General features: G+C 39.6%; 1 protein-coding gene across 1 annotated transcript; it reads right to left on the bottom strand.

Moving 5' to 3' along the window:
- Positions 1-16,644: 16,644 nt before the first annotated feature.
- dhrs7cb (dehydrogenase/reductase (SDR family) member 7Cb) lies at positions 16,645-22,808 on the bottom strand. The gene is made up of 7 exons (XM_029455908.1): positions 22,673-22,808; positions 21,352-21,508; positions 20,135-20,247; positions 18,817-19,027; positions 18,618-18,710; positions 17,786-17,947; positions 16,645-17,603 (listed from the first exon to the last, which is right to left on the bottom strand). Exons 2-7 carry the CDS (start codon positions 21,503-21,505, stop codon positions 17,395-17,397), a joined length of 942 nt encoding a protein of 313 aa, XP_029311768.1. The 5' UTR covers positions 21,506-21,508; positions 22,673-22,808; the 3' UTR covers positions 16,645-17,394.
- Positions 22,809-23,805: the final 997 nt, after the last annotated feature.

Raw genomic sequence — 23,805 nt, forward strand, 5'->3', positions numbered from 1 at the left:
CTTCTTTTTTCTTATCTCCACACGTTCCTATACCTCAGGATAACTTCAAATGTTTTTGCTCAAGTTTTGCATGATTTCTCTGAAATCATTCAAATTGTTAACCATAACATAAACAGCAATCGTAAATGTTGAATTATCCAGAATACTTGTGTGTTGAAGATTACAGTGGTACAGATTCAGATCAAATGGGATTTACAGTGGTAAAAAACACTACCTCCACGCACTTCACAACCCTGATTGACCTTATGCTGACACCATCAGATTATAAAGAAGATCTTCGGCACAAAGTTACGGCATTAACTATCTTACACAACTATAACAACAACTGACACATTCCCACTTTTGGTGAAGTTAAAAGACAAATTAGGAATGCCATGTGGAAAGGCACCTCCTGTCAACATGAACATATTTCCAGTAAGTGGTGGAAGCCATGATTCATAGAGACTGGATCAGGTTCTCTGATTGGTTCCCTGATTTGGTATGTAGCTCCGAGTTCTCTGTGGACGGAACATTTTGGATTGGTGTCTGTAAAGTCTTTACATTTCACCCAAGACCTATTATTCTTTCTACTGTCTATCCATTTAAAATCCTAAGGATTTAAAAGATGGGCTTGGTACCATTTACGCCTTTAAGTGTGACCATTAAACATGATAAACACATTTGTCTTTAGATGTGGCTTTACGACACGCTGTACAGGCTAATTCTTTAGCTTTACACTGGCCTGTTTACGTGATTAATACTTGACTCTCCAATGCCTTGATCAGGGGTTATGGTTTGTCATGTCGTCTCCAGAGCTCAAAAACAGGCAGGGGGGGTTTAATGGGCTTGCTAGGCCAACGCTAATCTGCCCTAATGCCCTGCTGCTGGTGCCAACGCCACTATCAGCATGGCTACATCTTTACAGTGCAGTAGAGTTGGGCTAATCAGCTGAGCCACACCCTCTAACCCCTTTAAATTACAAGATTAACACAGTCGAAGGGATGAAGTCTTTTCGCATGGAAGGACGGACGACATTTACAGTTTGTTCAGAAGCTGGAACGAGCCTGCAGGTGCTGCACGATTCTCTCTATCGACAGAAATGTTTCTCTATGGATCCTAATGGAATAATAATGAATCGTAATTGCAAATACAATTTTCCCGGGTCTTGATGCATTTCTGATATTGACCCGTCTGCCTCACCTCACATTCCATATTGATTGGGCTTTTACAAGGAGATCCAGCTTGATCTATTTTCCACACAGTTTTCTGCCATTAAAATGTATTATTACACAGCAATTGTACACACATGCAAAAATGCTCACCAACACACACACACACACACTCACAGCTCACTGAATCGCACCACCGGATTCTAACCGCCAGAGACAACAGGTTAATGTCCCAACACTCAGAGGCAGGGAGTGCAGTGTGTGTGTGTGTGTGTGTGTGTGTGTGTGTGTGTGTGTGTGTGTGTGTGTGTGTGTGTGTGTGTGGGACAGAGAGCGAGACAGATCAGGAAAAAAAGAGATTAAGACTACCTGCTGGAAAGCCTGTCCTCATTTCCGCAGGCTTCCAGACACATCTGCTGGCATTGTTTAACATCCCTGTTGTAAAGAGAAATGGATTATTGCTCCCCTTGGCCTCTAAAAGGAGGGAGACTATGTAACAACATGGACGTTATCCCAGATAAATCTGTTATCCAGGGTTTGTACAGGATACTCTCTCCAAGGGGATTAAAGACAGAGAGAGAGTATAGCAATATGGGAGTAATACCATCCAGTTTCCTGTTTCACCTTTTATAAAACCTGCTGTCATGGAAAGAAGGACTTCTCCTCATGAAAGTCTACGAGGTGTGTTGGTGAATTTTACAAGCTCATTTTAAGGTTCATAGACATCCTCGACACTTGATGGATGTGTTACTGGCGCAAGTCTTGTTTATTTTCCCTCATTCCATGGCTTACAATAAAAAAATGATCCTAAAAACTGCTCATATGGATGAATTGGAACTAGTTTCTCTGTCTCGCTCTGTCTGTCTCCAGGCTTTCATTTGATAACAATAAAAAATAACTTTGTTGTGGCTATAAAGTGATTTGACACTCTGGGCCGCTCAAAGTTAAACAATAGGACTTTTGTTCACACTCATTATCATTCTTTTATGTATTTCAAGTGACCCATTAGCTTTCCATCTGACAGTGTTTTTCTACCAACAGTCTAAAACGCAAAGCAAAACATGCTGTGGCCTATATTAGTCCTTATGCATATGTCAGATGACAGAAAGTGGGGTATGTTTAATTAAAACATGTTATGCGTGTGTGGAAATAGGGATTAATTGTTCCCTCTTGCATCTTCCACCACTAGTTTAGCCGCCCCAGTTGACCCATAATCCTAACGTATTTAGCTAACGTATTTCCTTTCATCAAATGTGGGCACCAGGAGCCCGACAAGTGTTGATGAGGGAGATATTTGAAGTGATTCTCTTCAGAGTAAATTTTAAATCCACTCATGCTCGGATATTTGTTGATTAATTTATTTTCAGGGCAAAGCAGGATTTTTGATCTTCCCCAAAATGTGTCTGAATCCTGGATATATTTCTCTCAACTAGATCTCATCAGTATCCCTAAATCCTGAGCTCATTGTTCTCACACTCTGATGTTATTAATAGCGTTATTCAATACTCAATAATACCCATCAAATGTCATCCCCACTTCAACATTTCAACCTATATATTGTTCACATCCCCCAAAAATCACCGCATGCTCCCTCTCGTCTCCCTTTCCCCCCGACTCTATGAGCAGCAAGTAGTCAGAGACTAACGACTATGTCCGTTTAGCCGGCCCTTGGGGCTTTCATCTTATTGGCTCTTAATAGGACACAAACGTACGGCCACACAAAACTACACAAGAGTGAACACATGCAGTGACACTTTTGGAGAGGTGTCTCTCATTAAGTGCTTTGTAGGTAATGTATATAATAACAACATGACTTTATATTCACTGTTACGTCATGCTGTCATATAGGCCTACTGCTGCTGTGTTTTCTTTTTCTTAAATACTGTCGTAAGGCCTGGTCGAACCAGATTGTGGCATTGCCTTTGCACTTCTTTGTTAAACATTCAAATCCATCATTTGGAGATGCTGTATATTGCAGGGAAAGTTGGTGAATTGCTGTAGCTGCTAACCGCTAATACTCTAGTCAGCCAGGACATGCTAACGCTAGTCAGACGCATTAGCTTCCTGAGCTTCTTTCTATTTTCTCTGTACAGAGCCGTTTACTCCCCCTGGCATCTTATTCTCAGGACTGTACATCATTTCATTCAATAAAGAGTCATATTCAAGACAGAGAAATGCTTGCTAACTGTCAGTTAACTGCCACTAAGCTTGTTAGCTAGGGGAGCAATATTTTCCAAGTTTATTAATAAGATATATTTTTTCACTCCTGTTTGTAAACTATTCCTCATCTGTAGAGAATTTTATACTCAAACAAAAATAGGAAAAAAAATTACAGTAAACAAAAACATACACACTTTTTTTGTTACTAAATGGCCCCAATTCTACCCTGGTTAAGCATGAAGGACAGCGTATTCATCTTCGTGTGTGTGTGTGTGTGTGTGTGTGTGTGTGTGTGTGTGTGTGTGTGTGTGTGTGTGTGTGTTCCCTGTGAATGCCAGCTGTAGGGAGTGTATTCCACTGAGACAGAAGCCCATCTGACTGAGCTGTGACATATGCTGTGCTCTCCTAATGGACACACCCATAGAGAAACTGCTTACTTGTATGTACACAATAATCACACACCCACAAACGCAATTACAGCCTAATTGTTACTAGGGCAATTAGCACCTTCTATTGTCTTTATGAAGAACCATTTACAGTCGATGAGGACATTGTACAAACACTTTGAGTTTGTTCATTACGGTTGACTACACTGTCTGACGCTGCACTGCAGAAACAAAGACAAAGATGGAAAGAGAAAAGATCCAAGGAAGGAGCTGTAGCAATACTAATTATACAAGCTATCAAGTCCCAGATCAAGTCTCAAGTCTTACATTTGGGTTTGTTCACAGCAAACACAAAACAAATTTGCACCTGAAAGTTTACCAAAGTTGAACTCAACACAAAGTGAAGATGCGTATTTGCTTCGCCACTGGAAGAAAATGCTTTTTCGCGTGGATAGAATTAAAGTGAATGGGAGGTGAATCTTCTTGTTGCGTATTTGTGACCCAGACAATAATTTGTGTTTATTGGCGTCAGTGAATGTCACTGTATTCAGCAAGTCATATGTCGGATGAATTAATCTGGTTTACTATCGCGGTTTGAACCTCCCTCCTCGCTGGACTGCCTGCATGTGCCATTCGACCTCTACAGCTCATCTAAAATGCAGCAGCCCGACTGGTCTTCAATCTACCCAAGTTCTCCTACACTACACCGCTTCTCCGCTCCCTTCACTGGCTACCAGCGGCCCGAATCTGCTTCAAAACTCTCGTGCTGGCCTACTGTGCTGTGCTTCCTACATCCAGGCCATTGTCGAACCATACACCCCAGCGCGTTCACTTCGCTCTGCGTCGACCAATCGGCTCATCACTCCCTCACTACGAGTGGGACCCAGATTTCCCTCAAACAAAACCCGCCTGTTTGCTATCCTGGCTCCAAAATGGTGGAACGACCTCCCCATTGATGTGAGGACAGCAGACAGTCTTCACACCTTCCGTTGCAGACTGAAAACTCACTGGTTCGACTGCACCTCGGCGAATGAAGAAACAAATTAACTGTTCTTTGTATGTTGCACTGGCTTATTTATATCTAATCGTTGAATTTGTATTCTATTGTTTCTGTATGTTGCACTTATGTTGCACTTCAAACTGGCTTATTTGAAGACAGTGTTCACTTATACGATTGTACCTATTTGAAACTATTGTACTTAAAAGATTCTTGCTGTTCTGAGTTGTATCGCCATGATTATTTGCACTTTTTGTACGTTGCTTTGGACAAAAGCGTCAGCTAAATGAACTGTAATGTAATGTAATGTAAAAAGAAACAGAATTTGCTGTTGTTTAATTGCAGATCAAAAGGATGCCAGAAAAAGTCTGAATTCATTCTTTGACGACAAGCAAACAACTTTAAATGCTTTTTTTCTTAATGGAGTTTAGCTCAATCACAGCTAGGCTAAGCTAGCATTGTAGCTTCTACATCAACACTCAAAATAACGTCATCTAGGCATAAATATGTCAGCAAGGTTATTGTTTACAGCACATACAGTCTATGGTTTATACACATGCATTTATTCACATAGATTTTTGTCCAGTCTGATAAAAAAAACAGCCTGGCTATTATCTACATACTAATTCTCCCGTAGAGACCAGAATGGTTTTGCCATTATTTCCACTGAGCAGCTGAGCAGCTGAGCAGGCGAGAGCCCAGCTAGCAGTCCCTATCAATCCCCAAGTCCTCTGAGTCCCTGTGGTGACCACTATAGCCGGGCTTCCATCAGGACTAATAACAATCCCAAATTCATCAAATGGTAATAGGCTGATACAGTAACATCAAGTACGCTGCCCTTCAAAGCCGAAACACAGCAGGGCCCCAATCAGACAGAAGGTTTATGGTAACTATTGTTGACTCGTACTAGATGTGATCTGTGTGATACTATTTGGGAACAGCCTCTCAATCAGAGCCAGAACAAGTGCCCTTCACCTATCCATTTTTTATGCAGATGCGTATCCACTAGGTAAGGTCAAGAATTTCATATCCGTTTTACCGTAGACAAAAATATTATGCCATAGAAATGTATGATTTCTGTGAAAGCAAACAGAGCTGAAAACAGAGCCAAACTCCAGTAACTGCACTGGCTTGGTAATCTGTGGGCTCTACAACCTATTGTCGCAGATGCTCCACTCAAAATAAAGCTAAAGCTATATCAAATGACAGCCAGCTGGTGAGATAGAGACAGCGAGGTTTAGCTAGAATGTATTATACTAACTGATTTTTTCCCTAGCTGTTATCTTTAGCTGAAAGAAAAAAACATTTTGATCAACCAAAAATCAAACTACGTAGTTTAGTTTGTTATTCCACATAACTAAACGATAGCTCAATGTAATTAATTTGGAGAATAAAAACTTCCTAAACTGCTTAAGATAGCTCTTAGTAATGAAATCAAATCAAATGTATTTGTATAGCCCAATATCACAAATTACACATTTGTCACAATGGGCTTCACAGACTGTACAGCATACGACCCCCTCTGTCCTCAGATCCCTCGCACCATACAAGGACAAACTCCCTAAAAAGAAACCCCACAATTAAAGGGGGGAAATGGAAGAAACCTCAGAGAGAGACTGAGGAGGGATCCCTCTCCCAGGATGGACAGACGGTCTGCTTCTCTCTATACCAGCTGCACCTCTGTAGTTTTTAGCTCACCTGGGCTCCAGCTGCAGCTCATCTTCAATCAAGCCAGTACTTAAGCCTCACCTGCTCATCTGCTCTTTGGCAGATTGTACTTGGACCCATGCAAGACTTTCCAGCACACTGTTCTGGGTGGTGATGGCCAACCAGAACACAGAATGGTTGTGAGTGTGAGTGTCTGCTAAATGACCTGTAATAAACAAATAAAATGTTCCTGACAGATTTCCTGTTGCCGACCCTGCCTGCCCCTAACCGGCCCGTCTTGTCTGTTTCCTGATCCTCTGCCTGACCGTGACCCATCTTCTGCATATCCCTTACTGGTTTGTCTGTTTGGATTTTTCGGAGGTCTAACGAGTCAATTCCACCACCGATTCAATGTGCTGACTGAAAGGGCACGCTCCAAAAACTAAGGGGACAGACACTGTCAGGGCCTTAAAACTACTATTCAGTCATACATTTAAATATTATATCATAGATTCATTCTTTATATTAATTTCAATATGAATATTAATAATAGATGGATAGGCACATATTTAATTCCTATGGGCTGAAAATGATCCAAATTAAGCTTAAACAAAATGGACAAGAAAGCTAAAAAAATACATTTTGTTTGTAGGTTCTGCATTTTACCCTCGCATAACATTGAGATTATACAAAGGTGCAGTAGCTGCATGTTTGTACATCAATTCAATTGATAGAATTGTTATACCTATTACAGTTTCCCAGCCAGCCTGAAAACTTTAAACCCTTTTTCTCTCAATTGTAATCGTAAACACTTTATTTTACAAATCGTACCATAGGTTAACAGTAGTGGTTGTTCAATTTGTATAAAAACACATTATTATTATATCACTAACTAATCAATCTTTTTTTTTGTCGTACTTTATAGAATTGCTTGAAAGTATGGAAAACATGTTGAAATGGCCCTTTTAAACTTTCTTTAAATATCTTCTTATGCCACAAAGAAACCCGCTGAATACCAGCTTGGTGAATAGAGGCACATGTATACAGTTGGGATCGTGTAACTGGTCACAGAGATTACCCAACAGCCAACATGGCCTCCATTCACGAATCCAAAATAACCCTTACTGCCTGCAGCGGCAGCACAACTCCAGCGAGCCAATCAAAGGGCAGAGTTCCACCAGCAGAAACACAACGGTTACCAGCCGCTCTTTTCATAACCAGTGATCCGAGACCTGTTAGTGGCCCTGTAAGACACACAAACACAGACACACGCGCACACACACACTGGACCTTTTAGCGGGTACATAAAGAAACATGCTGTCAGCACTGTTCAAGAGAACAAAAGTCTTATCGGACAATTAGAACTCCTGCCTCTGTCCTTGTCTGCATCCATGCATGTCTTCCCTCCTTCTCCCATATTCTCTGTAATTCCACTCTGATCTCCCTCTCCCATCCATGTCCCCCTCTGCACCCCCTGAACAGAACCTCCTCCAGGCCTGTTTACGCTGTGAGCTCCAACTAGGACCAAAGCAAAAGAGTCATAAAGAGACAGGACACCGGAAAAGTTTACACAAGTGCCAGTGGGTAAACGTAAGGTGATGTGACTCAAAGCAACACTTAAGGCTAAAAACCTGCCTAACATCTGCAGGTTAAGCAGCATACAGTGTGTACATGCTGTGTGTAGCCCCTTTCACCTTCTGCTTTGATGATGTGTACTGGTGAAGACTTAGTTTTGTGGCTGCAATTTGGCCATAATTTTTCCCACAATGCACAAGGATGTCTATCGTCATGGCAGGCTCCACCAATTCTGTGTTTTGTTTCTTAAGTTGAACTGAAATCATTTTTGAGGATGAAAATATAAAGTATAATGGTGCTACTGGTACTATGCATATGTTTTCTTATGATATTTCATAATATGGACATATTTGTGACTATTGATTTCGATTTGATTTGATTAAACAACCAGTTTACGGAATAAATACAAAGGAAGTAAAGACGGGTACAATATATGAGCTTATACTGTAGCAAATGTGCCAATACATTTATTTAATATAAATATACCATAGACAATTAAAGTAAAATATATTTTGACATATCTCTAAACAGTTTTTCTGTTCTGTTCTTTTTACATAAATTCAAAACCTTAACTTAAAAATGAACAAAGTGTGACCGCGTTTTTCCCCCCCCCCCCTTTTCAACAAGCCCATACAGCATTGGCTATTTGCCATTAATGAATTAAGCAATCTGTCCCTTTACAACATTAAACATTTGGATAATGGAAGCTAGTTAGCCTAGCTTGCTAAGATTAACACTGATACCGACAATGTTAATGTTGTGCAGGTTATTTCAATATCTTCTGAGCGGCGTTATCAAGCTCTGACACTTAGAGTTGTATGTGACTGGCATTATTCTATTTTATATTTATTTTGTGGGTTCAGATTTGGTGATTACCCATGACCAGATTGTCGAAACTCACAGCAGCGTGTGGTAACATCCGCACTCTATATGTTACTCTGCAGTTTGAATAATGAGGATGGAGTAACATACTACATACTGAGGTCACTGATGGTTCTAGGCAACAGGTATCAACACCAGCAACCCAGCTAGTGATATAACAAACTATTTTGCTTCCCTCCCACACACATATTGCACCAATCAAATTTTATTTTACATTTGTATGTCACCAAATGTTGGTGTCGACAAGTGTTCATTGGAGATGAGACTAATATTCATTCAACATTTTTCCAGTACAAAAACAGGGAGCCGGCGGATTAATTCTGATCTATAATGTGTGACTGAACACAACACATTTGAATTTCATTGAGCATGTATGTGCACAAGTGTGTTTTTATCTTTGAGCACAGCTTAAGGTTACTCTCGGCCATCCAAGGGTCACTCGGATGTGATCCTCTCCAAGTTGATAGGCGCTGCACACGCATGCTTCTTTGTCATTGTGAGGCTGAGAGGCACGGTTCCCCCAAGTTAATATTTTTTCTTCCTTACAGAAAAATCCAATCAAGTCCTTTTGAAAAGCCTCTACCTCTCCTCAAGCGTTGCTACGTCAGAATATGGTGGCCCAAGGAGGCCAAAAAGGTGAGGAGCTGAGCTGGGGTCAAGGCATCAAGCGGTGACGGGCTTTAGAAATCCCTGCTCGCCCTGTGCCCCTTCTGTTTCATTAGCCACCCCCTCCTCCCTCTATCAACGCCCTCTAATTTAGATGAAGAGCGGGTGTGAGGGTGGGGGTGGGTAAGGTCGAGACTGTGTGTGTGTGTGTGTGTGTGTTCAAGTTTATTTGCTTGTGTGTGTGTTCTCCTAGCCAGGCAGGATTCCAGTGATGCAACTCCTTCTTTTCTCCCTCCTAAAATGGCAGCATACCTAATGACCCCACTCTAATTGCACAGTGTCAATATTGTTGCATTTGGATTCCCATAGCTCTCATATAGTATGCACAGGAACTCGATACGCTGGAGCTTAGCAATTTGACTAGGGTGCATAAACGATGATATCATGTTGCAGTCGCCGTCTGTATTCTACACTTTGGTTGAAATCTGTGTGTGAATTTTGTCTTTCTTAGGGCAGCTCTGCTTTTGAAGTTGCTGCTTAAATTGGCAATTGTGAAAAGTTGCTTTAATTTACTTATTTGATCCTTTGGTGATCACAGAAAGAGACAAATGCTTTTTCAAAAACTAAAAAACGAATAATAGTAACTGCATACTCATCCTATAAAGGTATAATTAAGAAAATGTTATTAAACTCCACCATTTTTTACATAAAGGTCAGTTTACTAGTCCTGTGCCTGTACACACTGTTGTATAATCTCCTAATGGTTTGGAGGAGCTGCGTTATCAAAAAGAAACAAATGGATTGTTGCAATTGGCAGAAACTACAGGAATCCTGGCAGTGAAAAGGGGATTTGCGGTCGCCATTTTTCTACTGAAGTGCACCTAAGTTTACTCAGATTGATTCAACTGAAACACATGGCTTAACAGCAACAGCATTAACACAAGTACAACATTTGACTCCATTATAACTCACAAGGTTCACAGAATAAATACTTGTCGTTTGCTTGTCAAGTTTTCAGTGCATGTTGCCTATGAGATGCTTACGTTATTAGCATAAGCCGATTGCATTTTAGCTTGCAAAGATTTGCCTAGTCTTTCACCAACACATGATTATTTATTTGTTTTCTTGCTCACTGCTGGATTGTTTCAGTCATTGCATTTGCCGACAGAAGAACGTTGTTGACTTTTAGACTGCACGCATGTTTTTCCAGCCTGAACAATGTTGAACCAAAGCAGCTAAACCTGCTCAAGATTATGATTCCTGGCCGCAGGTCAATATGCACGGACCACTGGTTCTTTGATAAGTTGTAGAGAACACTGGCGAGTCCGACTGCCTTTAATTAAGCAGATTTCTTATTTATTTTTTATTCCAGTTTTTGCAGTTTCCCCTACTAACAGCAGCTTTGTTCCAGGATGTTGTTTTACCCTCTAGCCCCAGTCCGACAGAGGGGGTGGGGGAATACCCTTTATATTCTCCCCCACGTCTTTAAAACAGTTTGATTTTAAGCAAATAATTAAAAAAAGTAATCAATAGGCTACAGGAAGTACTTCATTTCAACATTACGTGAGGCATTCTGGAGCAGAACTCTAATATAATAATAATAATAATAATAATAATAATAATTCTCAATGGTTCATAGTAACAGCGCCAGATGAAACACTCTTTGTCAATGGATAATAAGAAAGTGTGTGTGTGTGTGTGTGTGTGTGTGTGTGTGTGTGTGTGTGTGTGTGTGTGTGTGTGTGTGTGTGTGTCTGTGTCTGTCTGTCTGTGTGTCTGTCTGTCTGTCTGTCTGTCTGTCTGTCTGTCTGTCTGTCTGTGTCTGTCTGTCTGTCTGTCTGTCTGTCTGTCTGTCTGTCTGTCTGTCTGTCTGTCTGTGTCTGTCTGTCTGTCTGTCTGTCTGTCTGTCTGTGTGTGTCTGTCTGTCTGTCTGTCTGTCTGTCTGTCTGTCTGTCTGTCTGTCTGTCTGTCTGTCTGTCTGTCTGTCTGTCTGTCTGTCTGTCTGTCTGTCTGTCTGTCTGTCTGTCTGTCTGTTGTGTGTGTGTGTGTGTATAATCTAAAATAAGACTTGGTTATTTACAAGGGCAGCACTAAAGCCAACACATCAGCGCAGCTCCTGACATTGAACATTGAGTTACCGCCCGATACATTGACTGAAAATAGGCAGACAATCAATAGAGAGACTCAAACTTTATTACCATCCTTAGTTAGACCAAACAGATCAATAAGGGCTCTGACACACTGGCATGCTGATATTCTAACAAAGAGCTGTTCAAGAAACAGTAAGTACACACTTATCAAGTTAATCCAGGTCTATTTCCAGTATAAGGATTTGCGCTTCAATTTGGCTTTTGTTTGGATTTGCACACAAAGGATTTGTAATGCTTATTCACTCAAGTTTCTACTGAAATCTCTCTCCCACATCAGCTGGTAACATAATTATATCTGTGGTCCCACTTGATTTGAGGGTCATGGGAAACATTATAATGCTTTTCCACCCAAAAGCAAGAAAATTGAAGGATTACGGTAACCAACATTAAAAACTGCTAATCTGGAACTGGCAGCGCGGTCTTATTCTCGTGGAGATTGTTGCGTGTCTGTGAGAAAGTGAAGGGATATTAGAAGCAGTGCCCTCTGGGATTTATAAGAGATTAAGGCAAACTTTCCCTTTAAGATTAAATATGTGTAATCTTAAAACCAAACAAGACTGAAGGATTAGCAAGACTTCTATGACTACAAAATATCCTCTTCTCAAGATGACATGTGATGCTCAGATTATACTCTGGAAGAAGAGTTTAGAGTGTGCTCCAGCTGACGGGTTGTGTGTGTCCAAACTCTTCTGCTTCTGTGTGCAGTGCAGGCAATGAATAAAAGGCTTTTTCAGAATCCTAAAAATTAATAATTTTCATCATCCATTTGAATCATCAGATATTACTTCTTAAATGAGCTGAACCGCCACAAGGATCATAACTGTGTATTTTGATGTCATATAAATTGTGTTTATAATTCCTTTTTCTTCATATAGTTAAATTATATATTATCTTATTTACACTTGAACCAATTTGATCAATTACAGTATGTAGACCTGTAGTGTTGACTGAAATCATATTCGTTTGAGGTTTCCCATCCCATAATACAGTGTTCACAAAATGGTAGGTCAATGTAAAAACATTAATGGGACGCTATAAAGTGTTTCCATACAGTGTTTTTAAACGTATTCATTATATCAGCACCTTATTTCTCACGTTTTATTTTCAGCAATATCTCTTCAGTGTTTGCATTCTGTAATCATCTTTCATGTTGCAGTTTTCATGAACAAGGAAACACTGCATGTGCACACTGTGTCCAGAAGTCAACAGCCAAGGTTGGATGACATTGCAGACTGTCCTGTTTAGTCTTTTGTTTTTTATGTAGCAGGATCACTAAATATTTCTGGCCACTTGATGGCAGCAGAACAATCCATAAACACAACAATGACATATTGTTATGTATAAAGTTGCCTCTGGTGCAATATTCATTTGGATTAGTTTTTCTGGTCCAATGTTCCATTTGCTTTTAATTCTGTTTTGTTCTCCATCAACTCCTGAGGAACATTTCCAACTATGTAGCTGCTGAACGCTCCACTATGTTCACCAGCGAGCCACTGACTTTGTCTGTCTGCAGTTTGCTTCTTAGCAGGTAGTGCACAGTGGATTTATCAGAGCTTCTTCAAAGAAAGCAGCTGCCTGCTGCGGCTGGAGATGAGGTCGATGAAAGGGGCGACACTGAACCAAAACAGTACATTTTGGACGCAAAATCAAAACAAGAAGATAAAAGATGCTAAAAGAGCTGTGCGTTTATTTTTAAAAGTTAATACTTTCACACTACACCTTATCATTTGATCCATCGTTAACGTCAATATATTAATTAGTGCAGCTTGAAAGTAACGTGAGCTCAATTCACGTGTCTCACAGAGCTGCTGCCCAAGATGTGTTTAGTGGTCGTTGCACGTGTCATTTTAAGCAAAAGGCCAAACTGTGACCTGCATAGCACTCCATAAGTAAACACAAATGTCGCCAAAATTAACCAGCAATGAAATCGTCATTTTCATAATCAACATCAATTAAAGTCACTCATAGACTGGATATAAATTAACCTACACAAACATTATTTGTACAGTTTTGCTTTTTATAGAAAGTGTCATTTTAAAATACTTTGCATTTGTAATTAGCATTATTGTGTGGAATGCTTTATAACAACGCTGAATTATATTGAAATGAATTTTAAATTGAGAATAATATACATAGATATGCCAAAGTAATTGCTTTTTCAAAATGTCTAAGCTTGTCTGGATGAACGCTGATGCTCTCGGGGCTTAACCAACCAGCCATTTATTCCCCTAATGCCTCAGGGCAGCTACAAGAACAACAAAAAAGAAGAAGACGAGAAAGAAGAAAAACAACATTGAGGACTGTTACAGAAATAGAAACAGAATTTTATATCATTTTTGAAGTTATTTTTGGCATTGTTGTGGTAATGAGGGAACCTCTATTGTTGCTTTCAGTCGGTTTTTGGACACACTTGTGTTTATATGTCTCTCTATACAGTTACTCCACAGGCCAGAATACAAATGCCAGATGGAGAAAGAGAACCCCACTGTGAGACTTTATCTTAATACTCATTGAAGCAATAACATCCGCTATCAACCAATATTTTAGCGTCGGGCCAGCCCCTCTGGTGTTGTATGTGAAAGCTGAGGGAATCATTACTATGGCCTCAGCATAACCTCCATAAATCAGGTTAGTGTCAATAACCTGAGCTTTAAAAATTAATAAGGGTGATCACCTCGCTCATGGAAAGACCATTTCTGAGCAGCAGCTGTCCCTGTGAGGTGATTCTCATATATAAGTCATGCCTCACGTTCAGGACGCATCACTCTGAATATCGCTTCAGGACAATCATCTTTGCTGCGTTTAGGCCTTCCCAACATATTGCTCACCAGAGAGCCCAGACAGATGATCATTATTCTATTCTATATTCTATAAAGATCTATTAAGTTTAGATCATTCTCAGATATCTCTGCACAATTTGATGCATTTCTGTTTGATTAACCTTTAGGTAGAGATGAATCTGACAATTTAATGGATGATATGATACAACAGGCTGGCGATGGTTATGGAAATGAAAAGTGAATCTTCAAGTGAGACGAACAAATACGGGAGTTCCTACAAAAGTTGTCTTTGGTGGTTCATCAATCCATTATCAAAAGAGAGTTTAACAGGACAGAGTTCCCACAGCGTCGAGTGCTGCTAAAGACGGACCCTGCTCAACAGAAAATACGAAATACGAAATTCAAAATACAAAATACAAAATACAAAATACAAATACAAATACTTATACACACACAGTGAGACAGAGAGAATGTGGGGGTGATTGGCACGCTTCCTTTTGTGGCATTATCTCAACAAAGACAGGAGGTTAACTGAAACCTACGTCTCACATCAAAACAGGAGCTTCACAGATATGTAGATGCAGTTAAATTCACAATGGAAATATACTGTAAGGTCATGTTACACCCTGTCGCCGATGAAAAACAACAGTTCCACAGACCTGAAACAAAGCTAAACAAAGAAGTACAGCTGTCATGGAAATCTACCAAAAGGCCTCATAGTTCACTACAGGTTTAACACATTCCAGCTCAAAACATATATAAGTCAAAGCTTACATACGTGTGGTTAAATGAGATCAAATATGAATAGATTGCTATAACAGCGATCTCTCTGGAAACTCTTGTTAAACAATTATTCATATCATGGGCTGACCTCCATTGTATGCCAGGAAACATACATGACCAGGCCGTGCGGTGTGACACATGTAAATGTGTTAGATCAAAATGCCAATTTGCAGAGTCCAGCTGAGTGCTCAGAAGAAATCCTTCCAGGTTTGACAGGTGGAAATGTCATAAAGCTGCATTTATTCATGTGAACATTAGAGGCACATTCCTGTCCCCGGGCACCCGGAGACAAAAGATGTTGAACTCCCCAGAGGAGAGTGACCTGGAGGACAGACTCACGCATACCAGCTGGACTTGACACCCATAGTCTCTCCCACTCTCTCTCTCTCTCTCTCTCTCTCTCTCTCTCTCTCTCTCTCTCTCTGACACACACACACACACACACACACACACACACACACACACACACACACACACACACACACACACACACACACACACACTCAGAGCACATGGACTAGCATTGATCCCACCAATGTAATCATCACAGGATATTATCAGGCAGGCAGCATCTCCTGTACTTTCTTGTTATTTTGCTGTAACAAGGTAAATGTCCTGTAATATTTGGACATATTGCATCTGTGTGAACAACATAGCATCTTGAAGAACGTCTTTCGCATGCAGTATTATTTGTAGAGAAATAATGTTTTGTTTATTTTACACTTTTATGTGCGAGCAATTATTGCAACATTAGAAGAGTTTTTGTATTTACAAAAAATCTGAGTTCCTCAAGTTTATTCTTCACCGCTTTTTTTGTCAAATTAGGAGGGTTAATAAGAGTTAATAACTGTATCAAAACAGAACATGCTACATTAACAACTGATTGTGAAGGAAGGCTGATCTCTCCAGCATTAAAAGTCCAACAGTATTATTAAGTATATGTTGCTGCCACCTAGAGGACACACAGAGAAAGACAACTGATGTTATTCTAAGGCTTCACTCTAGTGTTAAACATAGAATACTGCGTCAAAGCATTGCCCTCTGATGATATGCAAAATAAATAGATATAGATAACATTGATTTTGTCCTGAAGAAGTATTGAGATTATTTACTTAAGTAGAAGTAATAAAAACCACAATAGAAAACAATACTCCAATACAAAAAGTCCTTCAAACTATTTTATGTTTTTTATATATGTTGTATACAGTCATAATAATTATTAGAATTATAATAGTTTTATAATCATCGAAATGCCTTATTCTGAAATCCAACTGTTATAATGTAAATACATGTAAATTAAGATATTTTAATTTAATAACCCTCTAAAAGGTTTCAAGAGGGGAGTTTCACATTGTGTCATTTCAGATAGAAAATGTGTATTCAGGTTTTCCTGTCACTCACCTTAAATAATCTTTGTTGGATCGTTGGATGTTGCCTTGATTTTTTGACTTTCATATCATATAAAATGTTGGTGACTTTCAACATGAATGAATATTATCTTCTGAAAGAGGGGAATCCAGACAACATACATTCAGATAATCAATACATTTTATTTGTTACATGAAAGCTCCAGTGAAATACAATCCCGTCAGCTCATTTAATGTGTACATCATTCACCAAGAAGCCTCCTCCTCCTCCTTCCTGCCACAAATACAATCACAATGACTTATTCAATTGTTTACATGATTCAAATCCTTACGGCCTTTCCTTTACTTCCATAATGTATCATAACACTGAAATCCTGAATTCAACATTCAACTCAAAATTGTATTTAAGTACTTGAGAAATGAACTTCTGCCACTACACAGCCCTGCAAGTAGAGATCACTGGGTTTGCTGTTTGCGCTGATACAGTGGTAAGAGGAGCTAACAGTAAACAATGAGGCTGATATAAAGCTACACACTGTAGCGCTGGATTACATGCTTGCATTGTTTTGGATGTGGAGTTAAACTGAATGAAACGTGGGACTCAGCCACTAACAATGAACTATAATAGAGGTCATTACAGAGTGTAAATGTGTAAGACCACAATTAGTATGACGAACAGGGTTTGATTTCTGGAAAATCTTAAAGATTATAACATAAATTACCACAAATAAATTGCCATATGATAAACCTGAAGCCTTCGGCCCCCTAAGGGCCCTGGGGCCCTGGGGCAGTTGCCCGCTTTGCCCAGCTTGTGATCCAGCCTTGTGCCAAACACATACTATTACATATCTACCATTTCCACACATCCTTGCTTTATTTCACATCTCTTTATTGTTCCATTTCAGAAGTTCTCCTACTGCATCTGCTCAGCCAGGACTGAGTCCTTCGCTCCAGCAGCCAGCACAGCAAAGAGGAAGGAGGGGAAGAGGGAGCGGAGGTAGAGGGCCACCCTGGGGATGGGGTGGGCCAGCACAACCTCCTTCCTCTTCCTGTTTACTGTTTGCATGATCTCATTGGCCAGGACTGACGGGCACACACCATGGGTCAACTGGCTGGCGATAACTGTGGAGGAACAGATACATTAAGATGTGTTTATGTACTTCAAAAAATTGATATTCCAAACATTTGAAAATAGACCTCACATATCCATTTCCTATAAACTGAAACACATCATTACACCATTGGAATGATAATTCATATATCATTACCCTGCGAGTCACTTTGATACCAGTTCTTTTACTCACATGCAGCCAGCGTGTTTGTTTTAGGGGCGGACTCCTCCGCAGGTTGCTGGTCGGAGGCATTGATGAAGGTATGACTGATGTTGCTGACGACTATCCCAAACTCCTCCACTTCAGCCCGCAGGCAGTCGAAGAAGGCCTGCACGGCATGCTTAGATGCAGCATCTGACAGGTGTCACACACACACACACACACACACACACACACACGTATAGTAACTGTTATTCACACACACAAAGGAGGTGTGACAGAATTGTAAAGAAGTCTCATTCCTCACATTGCAGAGGACATTCTTTATTGCTCTGTCCTGTCACAGGAAGACTTCTGTTGCATCATACTGAACACATCTACGGACATGTGATATTAATTAAAGTCTTTTATTTATATTGTTTGTGAGAAATTGCATATTAAGAGTTTGCTATATGTTTAAAGTTTATTTGATTTGTTATTTGATTTTTTACTTGTTTGTTACATGTTCTAAATACAATGAAATAAAATAGGAAAACAAAACTTCTGTATGTGTTATAATGTTGAGTCCAGAAAGTTGTTTCTGTTATTTGGCATACCTTCATGGATGGTGGACAAAATAATAGAAACAGCTCAAACGAAATACAGTTCAACTGCACCTCAAACTACATCCTCCAAAATGACCATCGAGTTGAGTCAACACCTTTCTAAAACAGTTTCAACAAAAGCTGAACATATATATAGTATAAAGTAATAATGGCTGGCTGCCATAAGAGGAGAGTGTGTAAATATCTTTTTTGTGATAAAGGTGTACGAACCCTTTAAACTGGTTGAGTGAAGCTCATAGAGTCTGTTGTTGGCAACTCACATGAACTTCTGAATGGGACAGCCAGTCTTCCCTGGATACTGTTGACCAGAACAATGTGACCAGATCTTCTTGAGATCATTGTTGGAAGAACACCTGCAACATCATTTGGACATATTAGCATTTAGACTTTGAAACAACATCATAGAAACAGTATCGGCAGCCAATTTGGTGAAGACGTTCTCAGTAATGTCCAGCCCACCTTTGGCCAGAGTGCTGGGGCCGAAATAGTTAATATCCATGATGTTTCTGTCCGCTTCCAGGGAGACACTTTGCACCGGGGCCTTCATCTTCATGCTGCTGTTACAGATCAACACATCCACGCAGCCGTAACACTCCACCACCTCAGCCACCACGTCCTCCATGCTGTCCATATCGCTGAAGTCCAGGATCACCAGCTTTGGGGCAAACGTCTAGGGAGACACAGGATTGTTTTACTTGGCACTTCACTAATATGCTCTGTTCGTCAAGCATCAATCTGACGGATGTCTTGCTGTCTTGATAGAGTATTTTTATATTATGTTCCACAAAAGTTCTACATTTTGAGAAATACACTTTGTTTCTGAAAGTTAGATGAGAACATCAATACCACTCTTAAACATGAGAGTGATGTGAGTGGTATTGATCTTCTTATCTAGCTCTAATCATTTTCCCCAAAATGCCAAACTACCCCTTTAACAGAGAAAAAAGGATTAACTCATATTATTGATTATTTCATGGTTTGATGAGCAATCTCTTGGTTTGTTGTGTAGCTAAATAAATCTTCATCAATCACTGTAAAATAGCCAACCAGCCAATTGTCTCGCCAATACAGGACCCAGTCTTTTTCATATGGAAATTTCTTATACAATTGCAGCTTATCGTGTTTTAATGAGGAAAGTTTCTGGATTCAGGGCGCCCTAGTGGCCTGGGGGCTGACTATGAACCACAACGTTCCTGATCCACATCTGCCCGGGGAACTTTGTTGCATATCATTTCATGTCATCTTTATGTCTGTCTATTAAAAAATCCAAATCCCTTACAACAATAAACACATCTGCTCGGTCCTGTGTACAGAAGATACATGGAGGACAGTGAGCTGTAAGAGTGGATATCCTGCTATTGTGTTGACAAAAGGTGGAAGTGGTGATGTGGGATGTGGCGACAGAGAAGTGGATTATGATAAAAACAAGGACAGAACCTGTTATCCTCTTGCTTAACGTTGTATACCAACCATGTCGGTGTCTTGTGTAGAGTCTTAATGGCTATTTGAAGTTTTGTTTTTGCAGTATGGAAAAGTCTTTGCTCTCTGATAAGATTTGTCATTGTACTACCAAAGCTTCCAGTGTATACTAACAGACATGAGATAGTCATGTTTACTAGAGCAGCCATAGAGAAGATGCCAAAACGATGACTCAGCACCACAAAAACGAGTAATGGTTTTAGTTTGGAAGAGTTTACTCAGAGTCTGGCAAATTTATGATGCTTCAAATTGAAATAAATGCAAACATGCAGCATTTTTATTTATTTCCTTTCCTCACCTCTCTGGGGTCAGAGTCATTAGTCAGATGGTCATACAGAGACTCCAGCTTATCCCAGCTACTCCCACACAAGATCAGTCTGGCACCACCCTTATGGAAGAGACGGGCACACTCTGAACAGAAAGAAAAATAACTGTTGAATAACTTCATCACTTCATTTAAAGGAATAGTTTTGTGATACATACTTATTCGCTTTGTTGATAAGAGACAGATAAGAAGGTTGACACCACTGTCATGCCTGTGTGCTAAATAATAATAATAATAATAATAATAATAATAATAATAATAATAATAATAATAATAATAATAATAATAATAATAATAATAATAATAATAATAATAATAATAATAATAATAATAATACATTAGATTTGTATAGCGCTTTTCTAAAAACTCAAAGCCGCTCAATAGGAAGCTACAGCTAGCTGCTGATTAGCTTATCTTAACATATAGTCTGAAAACAGAGGGAAAGAAATATGGCCACCTCTACGGCTCACTAATCAATAGATCTTGTTATGAAGGGGAAAGTGTCAGACAACTTCTAACATATAAGTTACTCTTTGTTTTTGCATGTTTTTGCTTAGATTGATACCACTTTCATGTCTGTATGTATGAAGCTAGTGCCAGGAGGCTTAGCTTAGCATAAAGACTGAAAGTAGGCAGGAAACAGCTCGCCTAGCTTTGTCCCAAGAAAAAACATAATAGCTCACTAATTACCACGTTATGTGTCGTTTGTTTAAGACGTAAATAAAAATGTAAAAACTTTTTTACATTTGGAAAGAGTCAGGCTATCGGTTTCTCCTGCTTTCTGTCTTTACGCTGCGCTAACCGTCTCCTTGCTACAGCGTGATATTTAATATACAGATATTACAGACTAGTATCGATCTTCTCTTTTAACGCTTGGCAAGTAAGTGAATAAGTCTATTTCCTGAGATGTCAAACTATTGCCATGAACATGCAGTTCAAAGTCACATAGGCTACGTTGAATTGAGTCGGTCTCCATTAGAATACAATACAATTATCATCAAATGACACAAATTTGCCTTTGAGACATCTGTGGCAGCAGCATGCATTTGTCTCTGGGACATTTGTCTCTGAGACATTTGCCTTTGAGACGTTTGTCTTTGAGACATCCTTCCGACGGACAGGGAAAAAACCAAACCTCTATGGCAATAAAAGTAAGGTTAAAAACTAAAAACACAAATGTGATCATTTACCAGTTCCCAGTCCGGACACAGCATCAGTGATCACCACCACTTTGTTTCGCACTATGGACTTGGACATGAACTGCGAGACTACATTGTAGATGTAGTACACCCCGGCCGCCACGACGATCAGCAGGGGCAACACCACCACAGAGGGTAGAGCCATGTTCTGTCGGGGAGAGAGCACAGGATCAGTGCGGGAAATAGCTTCAGACCTACTGACCTGCATTAGAAGAGCCAGCAGTATGTGCTGACAGGACAACTGGGATCAGGTTTATAGGTCGCCTAAGGTGTTTGCCTCATGTGTGGTGTAAACTAACTAGAGTGCCAATACAAAAAAGTACATGCCGAACAAAGGTCACTTATCTGAAAGCTAAAAAGCAAATCTCTAAATGACTCTCTTCATTTATAACTTATAAATCTTTTGTGTTTGGTATTGTTTCAATCATGGAAACCAATAATGGATGATGTTTATTTTCTTTTTTAAATCAGGATTCCCCTTATCAGTGTACTGATGGAACAGTAACGGCTCAGAAGCATGAGACAATGCGATACAGTCTCTGTATCATGTGTCTATTCCAGTCTGGAATGGGATGAGGGAACTCAAATATAGGTTCATTTTAAACCTATGGAGCTGCTGAAGTTGCATGTAAAGCAGTAGTTTGATATTTTGGGAAATACTCCTATTTGCTTTTTTGCCCTAGATTTAGATGAGACTTTAAAATGTGAGGGTTGTGTTGATCTTCTCTTCTACAGTTACTCTTGGCAAGAAAGGGAATAAGCGTATGACAAACTATGACTGTAAAGTGGTCAACACGTGCTAAAGCCAGATAAGTGTAAATTACTTCTGAGCCCAGAGTCCTCCTGTTTGTGTTCCTTTATTTGCTTTGACTGTGACAAACTATAGTTTTCTGCTCTAAGATTTTGCATTTGGTGGCCTTGCTAACGCACTTACCATGTGAAGTGAGTTTGAGGAGAACAGCTAAATATATTCTTGCCATGCTGCCGCCATAGAATTCCTAGCATTATGTCACCTCCAGGATATTGTCATAAGATACTGCAGAGGGGGCAACTGAGGAGGCTCACATTTACAAGTAATGGATGACCTTACTTGCCCTCCTTGGGAAAATGCATGAAGATAACCCCTCATTCACAATAAAACTAGTATTTATGATGACTCCAGAGACCCACTTCCCAGCTCAGCCCCATATTTGAGTTGACACATGATTGGATGCCAGTGGGTTAGTCAGCTTGTGAGTGCAAATCTATAGCAACCACACAACACACAACACCCACACACACCTGTAATCTGTGTTATTCTTGGTTCACTTACAGCACGAATAGGGAGCTAATCCTTCAGCAGGGCCGACTGTTTTTTTTCTCCAGATTTAGTTAGGTAACAGAGGTTCTTCTCCCTCTTTATGTCCCTCGTCCATTCACACAGTTCTGTTCCTCTCTCCGTCTGTCTGGCTACTGGACCCTGTTGCTTATAATAGCCTCTGCTTCAGTCAGCCATTAATACACACATACGTGCGTGGTAGCTGAGGCATGTCCCCTTGTTGCCAGCATGAAGGGATGGACAAGAAGTGAGAGTCTCGGTTGTGTTAAGGGGCAAGTGTTTGCATTGTCCTGCTGTTTTAGTATGTTTTCCAACTGATAAATTACTCTTATAAATAAAAATGTAATGCGGAAATAACTTGATTAAGGAACTTTCCTAAGTGAGGATACAGCTTTAAGACGACATTACTAGGACTTTCATTTGGCGGACTCACTAGATTTATTCTAATTCATTGGGTAATTCTAGAATAACTAAATGCTGTACTTCACACAATTTGTACAATTTTGAGGTACTTGTACTATACTTGAGTATTCCAATTTTACTTTATTATCATACTTCAGCACCTTTAAGAGTGAAATCTTGCACTTTTTGTATCTTGTAACTTGTATCTACTCTTGACAGATGTAGATACAAGTTACTGTGCATATTAAACTTCCTAGCAATATATACAGTTGGGAAAATCAGTTCCACCTCAACCAACTACAACAATAAAAAAAAACCTGCTTACACATCAACACACTAGTTATTATCCATTAATATCATACATAATAATAACAGGGATCTTTTTTCCCTAATGAGCACTTCTACTTAACAACATTTTTTAAAGGAAATATTGTGCTTTTTACTCCTCTCCATTTAGGCCGATCTGACAGTTATAGTTAGGCAGATTAAGAATTCACATACAACATATATTATCTTGGCATTGTCCTAGAATACAAGACCCAACTGTATATAAAACAGCCCTCCTTGACCAGCTATAAAATGACACACTAAATATGACACAATATGGTATATATAACATTCATTATATGCATAATAATCAGAATCATAAATCCTTTATTTTATTTACATTGTATGTACATAACAGTATGAAATGCATGCAGTTATGCATAATGAGCAGCCTACTA

This window comes from Cottoperca gobio, chromosome 19, assembly GCF_900634415.1.
Source record: "Cottoperca gobio chromosome 19, fCotGob3.1, whole genome shotgun sequence".
Classification (NCBI taxonomy): Eukaryota; Metazoa; Chordata; class Actinopteri; order Perciformes; family Bovichtidae; genus Cottoperca; species Cottoperca gobio.